Source organism: Hylobates moloch, unplaced genomic scaffold (genome assembly GCF_009828535.3).
Source record: "Hylobates moloch isolate HMO894 unplaced genomic scaffold, HMol_V3 SCAFFOLD_18, whole genome shotgun sequence".
NCBI lineage: Eukaryota > Metazoa > Chordata > Mammalia > Primates > Hylobatidae > Hylobates > Hylobates moloch.
In genome coordinates this window covers 62,127,561-62,141,094 of record NW_026652293.1, presented here as the reverse complement: position 1 = coordinate 62,141,094, position 13,534 = coordinate 62,127,561, and the positions used below count along the sequence as shown (strand labels likewise).

The window sequence follows — 13,534 nt, the reverse complement described above, 5'->3', positions numbered from 1 at the left end:
ATTTGTCTTCATTTCTCATGATGCTCATTGGTCTTCAGCTTCTCTGGGGTGTAGTTCTAAAGGTTTTCTCCCATGTCATAACGATCATGAAAAGAAAATACAATAGCTATATGCATATAGTAGTTTTTCTTTCTTTTTACTGTCCTTCCACTTGGGGGTGACAAATTACCTTTCTAAGGAGTATTTGTGTTTTGGGACGAGCTGGTTAACCAAAATCAATCTCTGATTGGTGGGCCATGTGGAAAGATATTTTGACTTGGCAGCCCTGATAGAAAGTAAAACAATACAGAGCCTGCCTGAGGGTGTGCTCTCCACTTTGCCTCTGTCTCCAGTTTGGGAAGGCCTTGTACCTCCTAAGGCTCTGGAAAAGCAGAGCTCACTGCTTAAGGAACAGACTATGTTGACACGGCATATGAGCAATATTTGAAATCACTGAATATATACATGATAAGAGAATTTAACAAATGTTTTGGCATTTTATGTGCTTTTATGTTATTTTCTGTCTTTTATATTATATATGCTTTCCTTCTTTTTTTTTTTTTTTGCGATGGAGTCTTGCTCTGTCGCCAGGCTGGAGTGCAGTGACACAATCTCTGCTCACTGCAGCCTCCGCCTCCCCGGTTCAAGCAATTCTCCTGCCTCAGCCTCCCAAGTAGCTGGGACTCCAGGTGCGCGCCACCACGCCCAGTTAATTTTTGTATTTTTAGTGGAGACAGGGTTTCACCATGTTTTCCAGGATGGTCTTGATCTCTTGACCTTGTGATCCGCCCACCTCCAAAGTGCTGGGATTGCAGGCGTGAGCCACCGCACCCGGCCATTATATAGGCTTTCATTGTGTTTTTCATGTTAACAATGTAAAATATTCTTATGCTTAATCTTACAAATTAAATGTGCTGAAGATTTCTTGCCTGGGCTGTTAGGATGCCTTTGGCTAACATCAGAAATGCAAAAGGAAGAACAAGGTTTGCAAAAGAGAGGGATTTTGTTTGGGTCATGTTTTATCTGTGCCTATATATCTTATTCCTTCAGCCAGTTTGTGAGGTCCTTGAGGGCAGCTAATCTGATTTTTCTTTCCTCCTATCTCTGAGTGTCCATTGCTATGCAAACTCTAAATAATGGGAAAGCTTAAACGCAGACTTGAACTTGAAACAGGAGTTTCAGTGCCTGATGATATTTTTGCACTGTTATCTCCATGTATTAATTAATGACAAAGGAAGAGTTAGAAGTTACATATTTAGTTCATTATTCTCTTATGTTGCTTACTTCTGTTCTACAAATGTTTCTGTTATGTCTGAAGAAGGGGAATTCCTCAAAGAAAGAAATTAGCAAGTTCATATTTTGAGGTCATTATTTTAGTCTTTTAGTTCATTAGTTTGGGGTATTACATTGTAAAGTGGTGTCATCTGTAACCTAGTGCTATTTAAAGGTGCACTGAGCAGAGTAGCTATAATAAATAATATCATCATTTAAATAAAAAAAATCTCGGTAACAATCCAGAATTTGCCTGTTTATAAGACTTATTTGGGCACTCTGACTTTTAAAAGTTAGGAGATCTGACTTTTCTTGATTTTTGAATTTATTTTTACCATCAAGTGTCAATAAATTTTCCTCCATCTATAGGTCTGAGGACATGGCTTAACGAGTAAAACTCACTGGGTAGTTGTTACCTGTCACCATAGTTTTTGTTGTAAGTAGTTTACTTCTGTGTATTCTCTCAGGTATCCCAAGTAGATACCATCTGTGAGTGCTTACTGGAGCATGAGGAGCAAGTCTTGAGGGATACACCTATGGATTCCATTGAATGGGCTGAAGTGGTGATCAATGTGAACAATATTCTCAAGGTACAAAAATATGGTAAAGGCTTCAGCAAATCAAAGCCCAGAGCATGGATAGACAAGGAACTGGTTTCCATATTCCTACTCTGTATTGCCAATAATTTATAAGGTTGTAGACATTTGTTAATCCCAAAAAAGTTAGAAAAATGTCAGTCATTTTATTATTAATCAGCTAATGAGTATTTTGAATGTTAGCCTGGTGCCTATTAATAAATTTCTATAATCCTGAGTTTCTATTTGGTAGAATAATAAACCTTTCATTTGGGAAGATGTGTTTGTATCTTTGCAATTTTTTTAGCTGGTTTTCTTCGGAGAGAAGGTCTCACTGTCACCCAAGCTGGAGTGCAGTGGCACCATCATAGCTCACTGTAACCTTGGGCTCACAAGTTCCTCCTGCCTCAGCCTCCAAGAATGTTGGGATTACAGACCTGAGACACCATGCCTGATTACAAACGTATTGTTAATGTAACTGTCTAAATATTTCTCATTTCTATTTTTTTAATTACTCAAAACCCTGCTACTTTTACTATTGACTAAAATGTTCCATTTAATTTTAGCTAGTGGACTTGTAGTAATGATTTTCCTACTTTGGTTACTATTATTTGCCAAAACTGAAGTTAAATTATGGAGTAAAACAAACTTCAAAAGCAGAAAGAACCAAAAAGTAATCATGCAGATCTGTGCTCACTTTTTTCTCTTATTTTCTTTTTTTTTTTTTTCTTTGTGAGACATGGTCTCACTCCATTGCCCAGGCTGGGTTTACAGTGGCTTGATTATAGCTCACTGCAGCCTCCACCTCCTGGGCTCAAGCAATCCTCCTTCCTCAGTCTCCCAAGTAGCTGGGACTGCAGGTGCATGCCATGATGCCTAGGTAATTTTTAAAATTTTTTGTAGAGATGGGGTCTCACTATGTTGTCAGGCTAGGAGCAATCCTCCTACCTCAGCCTCCCAAAACACTGGGATTACAGGTGTGAGCCAGCGTTCCTGGCCCCTGAGTATTTTTTCTTACTAATTTACTTCGCCGTCTTAAATTATCTTCAGAAATACTGTGATCCATCACCTTTTGCATGTGATAACACATTAACTTTTTTTCCAGGATATGCTGCAGGCTGCTAGTCATTATCGCCAAAATAGAAACTCTTTGTATAGAAGAGAAGAATCACTAGAAAAAGAATCTGAATATGTTCCATGGACGGGTAATATACTGATTTATTAACAGTTGTTCAAAACATATTTCTAATGACCCATCATTTTTAGAAATTGTGTTATTCCCCTAGTGTAGGTTTGTAAGTGAAATGAAAAAGTGCCATCTCCAAAATGAGCAGCTCTTGTCAAAATCACTTTATTCTTCCCTTGCTCTTATTTATCGATCTCCCTATAATTTATGTATTCAACTGGTACTTATGCATTTACTAGGTTTTAGTTCAAATAGTTATTCATAGAAGCAGTCCTGGCCCTGGAGGTATGGACTATATTTTGTGTTGATTTCATACAAGAAAGTAAGTGGAGTAGCATTAAAGGAATTTAGAAGGAAGAAGAATCATGTTTACCTGGCTTTGCTGAGGAAATCTCCTTGGACAAGATGGGGTTCAGGCAGGGCATTGACAGGTATCACCTGAATCCCTGTTCAATTTAATTTTCCAGCAGTGATGAAGAGGCATAATTTTTATGCTATTAGTCTTTCCTTTAGCCATCACTAGAGCCCTTACTTTAACCATATTATTTTGTGTAATTTCACAGCAACGAGTGGTCCTGGTGGCATCCGAACGGTAATAATACGCCAGCATGAGATTGTCCTGAAGGTGGTTTATCCACAGGCAGACAGCAACCTCCGCAACATCGTGACCGAGCAGCTGGTAGCCCTGATCGATTGCTTCCTGGATGGTTATGTTTCTCAGCTGAAGTCTGTGGATAAATCCAGTAATCAGGAAAGATACGACAATCTGGAGATGGAATACCTACAGAAAAGATCAGATCTCTTATCTCCTCTTCGTAAGTTCATGATACTTGGCAAGAGTTTTAAATTTGCTGAATGGATGAAAGGGTTGAATAGTTAATGCAGTGTATTCAGTGTAGTAGTGTTAATCCAACTGTAATAAAGAACTTAAAGCAAATATGCACAGCTTTCTGTGCTCATTTATTCAACTTTTTTCCCACTACTATCTAGGTATAAGTACCATAGATGATACTGAAGATAATTAATAAATACATAAATAAACAACATGTGGAGACTACCCTTAAAGAGCTTGGCATCACAGACCTTTACGTGAATAACTGGATTGCAAAGTAGAGCCTGGTGAGGGCTGCTTGAGGGGTACAGATAAGATAGTATGGCTGTTCGGCCAAGGACACATGATACTCCAGGCTAGGATTGGGAAGAGTTTGCTTTACTCTTACACGAAGGAAGAGAATAGCGTTTTGGGGAGGCAGTGATGAAACAAGGGTCTGAATTTGCATCTTTTTTTGTTGAGACAGAGTGTCACTCTCTCGCCCAGGCTATAGTGCAGTGGTATAATCTCAGCTCACTGCAACCTCCGCCTCCGGGGTTCAAACAATTCTCCTGCCTCAGCCTCCCAAGTCGCTGGGATTACAGGCGTGTGCCACCACAACTGGCTAATTTTGTATTTTTGGTAGGGATGGGGTTTTGCCATGTTGGCTAGACTGGTCTCGAACTCCTGGCCTCAGGTGATCCACCCTCCTCAGCCTCCCAAAGTGCTGGGATTGCAAGTGTGAGCCACCGCACCTGGCCTGAATTTGCATCTTTAAGGAATTGATGTGAATTGTGAAACTAAGTGCCAGTAAGTGGGAAGGTTTCCATTCCATTAATGATTGTTGGTTTATAATAGGAATAAAGATAAAATTTCAAGTAACATTTTTTATTACAGATTTTAAGTTTTGCTAACAGGATTTTTTCCCATCTGTTCTCATTTCCACAGTTACACTAGGCCAGTACCTGTGGGCTGCTTCTCTAGCAGAGAAATACTGTGACTTTGATATATTGGTACAAATGTGTGAGCAGACTGACAACCAGAGCCGACTCCAGCGCTACATGACCCAGTTTGCTGATCAGGTGATGAGTGTTGGGTGTGTGGCCACTGAGTCCTTTAGTTGCCTTTTCTTAAAATGGCTTTGCCATTTCAAATCTGTAATCAGGGCTTTTGGAAGATGATAACGATCTTTTTGTAGTTAACTTTGATGAGATAATTTGTATGTTGCGTTTCTTTGTAAATTTTGTCCAGTAGCGAGATCACAGTTCACGACAGCGTCAACCTCCTGGGTCCAATCACTTCTCCCACATCACCCCCTCCCACACCTCCTGCCTTCCAGTAGATGGGACCACAGGAGCTCGCCACCATGCCTGGCTAATTTTGTTCATTTTTCAGTAGAGACAAAGTCTCGCTATGTTGTCCAGGCTGGTCTCAAACTCCTGGGCTCAAGCGATCCTCCTGCTTCAGCCTCCCAAAGTGCTGGGATAACAGGCATGAGCCATCTGCCTGACCACACAATTCTTTATATATAAATATTACTGAAAGATTCTTTGACTTTTGGAAAATATAACTTTCATTTCTGTTTATATATTTTCTAGTTATTATAAAAGTACTTAGGTACATGAATATTGGTAAAGTTCTTAAAAATTGGATAGAAGATACTCGGGAGCATAGAACACTACTTTAAGAGAGCTTAGCTTTACAAATACACCTAACATTCTCATTTTCCTTGAGGGATATTATGCTTCCTGTTTAAAAAACAAAATTCCCAGCCAGCCTCAGTGGCTCATGCTGTAATCCCGCACTTTGAGAGGCCAAGGCGGTAGGATCACTTGAGGCCAGGAGTTTGAGGCCAGCCTGGGCAACATAGTGAGACCCTGCCTTTAAAAAAAAAAATTTTTTTAAAACATGCCACCACACGCCCATCGCCACATTTATTCAGAAGGCTAAGGTGGCAGGATCATTTGAGCCCAGGAGGTCAAGGCCAGTGAGCCAAGATTGTGCCACTACACTACAGCTAGGTGACAGAGAAAGACCCTATCTTTAAAAAAAAAAAAAAAGTTTCCATTGTGACACTATCTTAAGTGAATTTAAAGTTGTTTCTTAAAACCAGTCTATTCAGTCAGTTGATTACTATGAAAAGCTTATTTTTTATTACTGTAAAAGTGATATTGTATAAAATTTAGAAAACCACTTTTATAAACACAAAAGATAAAAAACTCAAAATGCCACCACCCAGAGAGAACCTTTTAAACATTTGGTTTATAGTTTCAGTCTTTCCACTCTATGTGTTATAGACAAACATGTTTTGTCAACTGCTTTTTTCACTTGATACATTGCAAACATTTGTTCATGTCATTAAATATTCTACAGCAGCATTTTTAATGGCATTATAGTATTTCATTGACTGGGTATGACTTACTTGATCAAAGATCAGTTGTTGGGCTGGGCGAGGTGGCTCACGCCTGTAATCCCAGCACTTTGGGAGGCCGAGGTGGACGGATCACCTGAGGTCAGGAGTTCGAGACCAGCCTGGCCAACATGGCAAAACCCCGTCTCTTCTAAAAATACAAAAATTAGCCGGTCATGATGGTGTGTGCCTGTAATTCCATCTGTTCTGGAGGTTGAGGCAGGAGAATCGCTTGAACCCAGAAGGAGGAGGTTGCAGTGAGCTAAGATCGTGCCACTGCACTCCAGCCTGGGCAACAGAGCAAGACTCCATCTCAAGAAAAAAAAAAAAAAAGGTCAGTTGTTGGACATGGCTTATTTAGTATTTCAAAACGTTGCTAAATAAATATTTTTTGCACTGATCATGATTTTAAAATTATTTTTATGGATTTTCTCTTCGTGCATTTTTGCATTTTTTCTTATATTTTCTTTAACGTGTTTAAATGTTAAAGTCCTTTTGTGCTTACTCTGATCATCTTTGAGTCTGTTTATGTTGCCTGCTTTTATGTTACTTGAATCATAGTTTTCTGCTTCTTATATCTGGTAATTTTTAAATTGTATTTTAGACATTGTATGTTTTTAAAACTCCATAGTATGGAAATCAGTGTTATTTGTCCCCTTGTGGATTTTCCTTTTTCTCTGTTAGGCAATTTAGAGGAGAGGAAGATGACTCAGTTCATTAGGAATAGAGGTGGCCCAGGACTCAGTCTCAGCTTTTGTAATATTCATTTCATTTCTGGTGTCAGAAGTCTTTCATGGCAGGATCCCTGCTTTAGGGGAAGTATCTCTTAAACACTGTGAGACTGTAGGACGTCTTGGTCTTCCTCTCCAGCTCAGCCTCCACACCACCCCAACACTCCACAAACAGCCAGTGGGGAAAACTGTCTGGGCATTTGGGCCTCTCTAGATTTGGATGTATCATGCCAGGCCATGTGGCCGGCTGGCGCAGAATTCTGGAATGTTACAGTCTCAGTGCCGTCCCACAGAGCTTTCTGTGATAATGGAGCTGTTGAAAATGCGCTGTCCAAATGGGAGCCACTGGCCACATGGGGCTACTGAGCATTTGAAATGTAGCTAATGTACCTAAGGAACTGAATTTTAAATTTCAGTCTAATTTTTTATTTAAGTTAAACAGCTACATATGGCCAGTTGCTACCATATTGGCCAGTGCACATCTAGATTCTGCCATTAATCTTGGCAGTGATATTGAGCAAGATGCCCTTTCTGAATCGGAATGTACACATTTGTCAAATGAGATGATTGGATTAAGTGATCCTGCAGTATAGGAAATTATTGTTTAGAACAGGTTTTCTGTTTTGGAGGCCTTTAGAACAAAGTTATGTTTTGTTATCAGAAATGTATTTTTTTAAATATTATGAATGAATTCTATGTTCTGTTATTTGTAGAATTTTTCGGACTTTCTCTTCCGTTGGTATCTGGAGAAAGGAAAGCGAGGCAAATTATTATCTCAACCCATTTCTCAGCATGGACAGTTGGCAAATTTTTTGCAAGCTCATGAACATCTCAGCTGGTTACATGAAATTAATAGTCAAGAATTAGAAAAGGTAAGAAGGATTTTTCTATGGAGCAGATGTGTGCAATTTATTTAGGTAGTTTTAATTAGTTTTGTTTTTAGTAATTAAAATACTGTTTACTGTCATACACCTGAGGAGAGGTTACTATCCAGAATATTTAAGGGAGCTGGGCATGGTGGCTTATACCTGTAATCCATCCCAGTACTTTGGGAGGCCGAGGCAGGTGGATCTCTTGAGTGCAGCAGTTCAAGACCAGCCTAGGAAACATAAATAACAAAAACATTAGCCAGGTGTGGTGACACACACCTGTAGTTCCAGCTACTTGGGAGGCTGAGGCAGGAGGATCACTTGAGCTCTGGAGGTTGAGGCTGCAGTGAACTGAGATTGCACCATTGCACTCCAGCCTAGGCGACAGAGTGAGGCCTTGTCTCAAAATAAATGAATGAATGAATGGCAAAAGACCTGAATAGACATTTTCAAAAGAAGACATGCAGATGACCAATAGATGTGTGAAAAAAATGTTCTGCATCACTCATCATTAGGGAAATGCAGATTTATACCACAATGAGACATCACCTTACATTTGTTCAAATAGCTGTTATCAAAAAGGTGAAGGTAACAAGTGCTGGAGAAGACATGGAGAAAAGGGAACCCTGATGCACTCTTGGTGGGAATGTAAGTTAGTACAACCATTATGGGAAACTGTATGGAGGTTCCTGAAAAAGTTAAAAATAGAAATACCATATGATCTGGCAATCCCACTTGTGAGTATATATCCAGAGGAGTTAAAGTCAGTATGTTGAAAAGATACCTGCACCCCCATGTTCGTTGCAGCATTTTCACAATAGCCAAGTTATGGAATCCACCTAAGTGTCCATCAGTCAGTGTAAATGATAAAGAAGATGTTGTATATAGAATACACAGTGCGGTAATAGCCTTAAGAAAGAAGGAAATTCTCTCATTTGCAACAACATTGATGAAGCTGGAGAACATTACACTAAACCAAATAAGCCAGACACAGACAAATAACTCATATGTGGAATCTAAAACAATTGAACTCATGGAAGCGGAAGAATGGTGGCTGTCAGAAGGGTGAGGGGATGTTATATGCACGCACACACACACACATACACACATATACATATATACATACATATAAGGAACTCAGCTCAATTGCAAGAAGACAACCCAATTTAAAAATGGGGAAATGGGCCAGAGAAGTTGGTCAAAGGGTACAAGTTTTTGTTAGGAGAAAGAAGATTATTTTTATTTTTATTTTTGTTTTTTTAGAGACAGGGTCTCACTGTGTTGCCCAGGCTGGTCTTGAATTCCTGGGCTCAAGCAATCCACCCACATCAGCCTCCCAACGTGCTGGGATTCCGGGCATGAGCCACTGCACCCAGCCAGGAACATTTTTTATATACATTGCACAGTATGGTGGCTAAAGTTAATAATAGTGTATTGTACATTTTAGAATTTCCAAGAGAACAAATTTGAAATGTTCTCACCACAATGATAGGTATTTGGGGTGATGGGCATGTTAATTAGCTTGATTTAATCATTCCACATCACATACATATATTATAACATTACTCTGTATCCATAAATATATACAATTATAATTCATCAGTATACAATAATAATTTTTTTAAATTTAAAAGCATTTCTTATAGATTATTTAGAATGTGTACTCCTATTTTCTCACATAATTTGCATAAAACATTCTTAATTTGTGATGGTATTGCCATTACTTCTAATATCTCAATAAAAATATGTAGTCTAGGCTGGGTGCCTGTGGCTCATGCCTGTAATCCCAGCTACTCAGGAGCCTGAGGCAGGAGAATCACTTGAACCCGGAAGGCGGAGGTTGAGTGAGCTGAGACTATATCACTGCACTCCAGCCTGGGTGACAAAGCGAGGCTCCCCCCAAAAAAAAAAAAAAAAAAAAAAAAATGTGTAGTGCATCATGATTTGACATCGCATTAAAATCACAAAAATTTTAATGATGTGTTTGTAACAGTCATTGGCCTTTTTGCAATGAGTATATTGTTGTAATAAATATTCAAATTATGAGTAAAAACATACAAATTAATTTTAAAATTTGTTCTTGACAGGATGTTCAGGTGAATATGTAATTGTTTTAGAGCAAATGTTTTGTGCATGTCTCTTTTCCCAATATTTAGTGAGGATGCTTGATATTTTGCTGTGTAATTACTCTCAGTATTACGGTACTGCTCAGTTTTTAGGTTTGCTAAATGTTGACTTTTCATTCATTGATATGGCTCAGGGGAGAAAAACAAGTTTGGGGTTTACTTACCTTTGTTTCAGCTTGAATTGGTACTCAGTATCTTAAGATGGTTTGCATATTTTATTGTAGGCTCATGCAACACTTCTGGGTTTGGCAAATATGGAAACTCGTTACTTTGCAAAGAAGAAAACCCTTCTTGGCTTGAGTAAATTGGCTGCATTAGCTTCAGACTTTTCAGAGGATATACTGCAAGAAAAAATTGAAGGTGAAAGAATTTGAGCAAAAAGATTTACAAATTGGTCATGCTATCAATTAACTCATGATGTGTTTCTGTCATCATTTAGCAGGATCTATCTCTCAGAAACAGGACCTGTCTCTAAGAGGAATGCATTTAGTTAATGTCCATGTGTAGTTACTCAATTATATACTTGGAATTTTTGTAGAGAAAAGTAATTTGTATTTTAAATAAGAATTCCTAAAGAATAGATTCAAATGATTTTGAATGGAGAGGTCTGATTATGTACCCTTAGTGATGTGTATTCCAAGGGCAAAAAGAACTACAAAGCAATCTTGACCTTTACACAGTGGGTTTGTTGTAGGTAGTGTGGTATAGGTGCAATAATTCTGAACTATTTTGTGTGTATTGTAGATGAAAACAATTACATATAGTACAGTTGACCCTCCATATTTTTGGATTCCACATCTGCAGATTCGACCAAACATCAAAAATATTTGGGGAAAAAAAGAATTAAAAATAATTCAACGACAATTAAAATTACAACAGAATTAAACAAAAAATTAAAACAACAAAAATAATGCAAAATTAAAATAATGCAAATTTTAAAAAACCAATACAATATAACAGCTATTTACTTAGCATTTACATTGTATTAGGTATTATAATCTAGAGGTGATTTAAAGTATATGGGAGAATGTACATGGGTTATGTGCAAGTAACTACCGTTTTTATATAAGGGAGTTGAGCTTTTTGGTATTCCCATGGGTCCTAGAACCAGTTGTCAGCAGATACTGAGGCCTGATGGTATTATTTTTTAGAACCAAGCAGAGAGGAGATACAAATATAGAAAGACAGTGAAGAAAAACTCTGTATTACTGAATTTGAATTGGAAATACCAGATAGAATCTGATTTTTAAAAACAATATATTTTCGGCCAGGCACAGTGGTTCACGCCTGTAATCCCAGCACTTTGGGATGCCGAGCCAGGCGGATCACAAAGTCAGGAGATCGAGACCATCCTGGCTAACACGGTGAAACCTCGTCTCTACTAAAAATACAAAAAATTAGCCAGGCGTGGTGGTGGGCGCCTGTAGTCCCAGCTACTGGGGAGGCCGAGGCAGGAGAATGGTGTGAGCCCAGGAGGCAGAGCTTGCAGTGAGCCGAGATCACACCACTGCACTCCAGCCTGGGCGACAGAGCGAGACTCCATCTAAAAAAAAAAAAAAAAATAGTATATTTTCTTGTTTGAGATGATGATATGCTAATTACCCTGTGATCATTACACAGTGTATACATGTATTGAAGCATCACATTGTACCCCATAAATATGTATAATTATTATGCATCAATTAAAAAAATACATCAGCTGGGTGTGGTGGCTCACGCCTGTAATCCCAGCACTTTGGGAGGCTGACATGGGAGGATTGCTTGAGCCCAGGAGATCATCAAGCCAGCCTAGACAACTTAATGAGAACCTGTCTCTACAAAAAATTTAAAACTTAGCCGGGTGTGGTGGTGTGTGCCTGTAGTCCCAGCTACTGGGGAGGCTGCGGTGAGAGGATCACTTGAGCCCAGGAGGTCGAGGTGGCAGTGAGATGTGATTGTGCCACTGCCCTCCAGCTGGGGCAACAGAGCAAAACTCTGCCTCAGAAAAAAAAAAAAAAGTCTCTCTCTATATATATGTAGATAGATATAGATAATAAAATGTGTGTGTGTATATATATAATTGTGTGTATATACACACACAATACATATATATATATACATTTCATCTATACACACACATACACACACATGCATATTTCTTGTTTCTTTGCAGTGACACCCCAGTAGCATGAGTATACGTGGTTCCATATGTTGGTTTCTGACTACCATTTTCCAGTAAAAGAAGTGAGGGCTTATTGAAGAAATCTTGGAGTCTTATTGGGCCACAAAGCAAGGCTAATGTAGAGATATTAAAATAATACAAGAGCCTTGAACAGCTCCCACTGTTCAAGTTTGGGGACTATTTGAACATCAAAAGATTGGTAGTAAAGGGTATATTCCACAGTTTATAAAACAAAAAAATTCACAAGTCTACAGTGATTTTCAAAAAGGGAGAGGGTCAGTGAAATGCTCCTTCACAGGAGAACGCCAACTAATAAATGTGGAAAGAATGACAGAAGTCACTATTACAACCACAGCGAATAACTGGTCACCAAAGGATGCTGAGACCATTGAGTTTAGGGGCTAGGGAAACAGGATATTCCCATGTTTTTGGAGTATCAGTAGACAGATCTAATAGACCCTGTCATCAACCACAAAACAAACCACATTGCATACTCCTGAAGCAATGTACTATTATCACATGTGTCCTGTTCTTGCCAAAATGTTCACCCTGATTCTAATTACAAGAGACCAATCAGACATAACCTGCTGGTGGGACATTGTATAATATAGTTGCCCTAGACTCTTCAAAAACTTTACCAGCTTGAAAGACAAAGACAGACTGTTTTAGATGAAAGGAACCTAAGAGCCATGACACCTAAGCAAATGCAGGGCAAGATTCTTGATCCTGAATCACCCTCAACATAACCATAACAGTTAAGGTGAATGTTTTGGAAACAAGTGGGAAAGTTTGAAAATACTTAATATTAGATGATATAACTGTATTGATGTTAAATTATATAAGCCTGATAATCGTATTGTGGTTGAATGTCCTTGTTTTTAGGAGATACATGCTGAGTATTTAGAAATGAAATGTCGTGATGTCTGCAACCTTCATATGCTGAAAAAAAATTACCTATGTACATAGAGAAAACAAAAGGGACGGAGTGTAAGCAACAGATGACTCTAGCTGGAGGATATAAAGTGCACATTGGCATTTAAAAATTTTTTTCTGTAGATTTGGACTTTTTCTGTTTTTTATTTTTATTTATTTATTTATTTATTTTCTTTGAGACAGGGTCTCACTCTGTTGCCCAGGCTGGAGCACAGTGGCACAATCATGGCTCACTGCAGCCTCGAACTCCTGGACTCAGGTGATGCTCTTGCTTCAGCCTCCCCAGTAGCTGGGACTACAGGTGCATGCTCCCATGCCCGGCTAATTTTTGTATTTTTTTGTAGAGACGGGGTTTCACCATGTGTATCCAGGCTGGTCTCAAACTTCTGGGCTCAAGCAGCGTGCCCACCTCGGCCTCCAAAGTGCTGGGATTATAGACGTGAGCCACCACACCCAGCCTAGAATTTTTCAAAATAAAAAT

General features: G+C 38.8%; 1 protein-coding gene across 1 annotated transcript in view; it reads left to right on the top strand.

The window, feature by feature from the left end:
• Positions 1-13,534, top strand: part of NUP133 (nucleoporin 133) — a 71,964-nt gene that overhangs the window by 44,392 nt on the left and 14,038 nt on the right. Inside the window, exons 16-21 of the mRNA XM_032137281.2 lie at positions 1,719-1,841; positions 2,932-3,031; positions 3,576-3,827; positions 4,772-4,905; positions 7,678-7,836; positions 10,184-10,319. Of these exons, the coding sequence (XP_031993172.1) occupies positions 1,719-1,841; positions 2,932-3,031; positions 3,576-3,827; positions 4,772-4,905; positions 7,678-7,836; positions 10,184-10,319 (904 nt within the window). The remainder of the gene's footprint in view (positions 1-1,718; positions 1,842-2,931; positions 3,032-3,575; positions 3,828-4,771; positions 4,906-7,677; positions 7,837-10,183; positions 10,320-13,534) is intronic.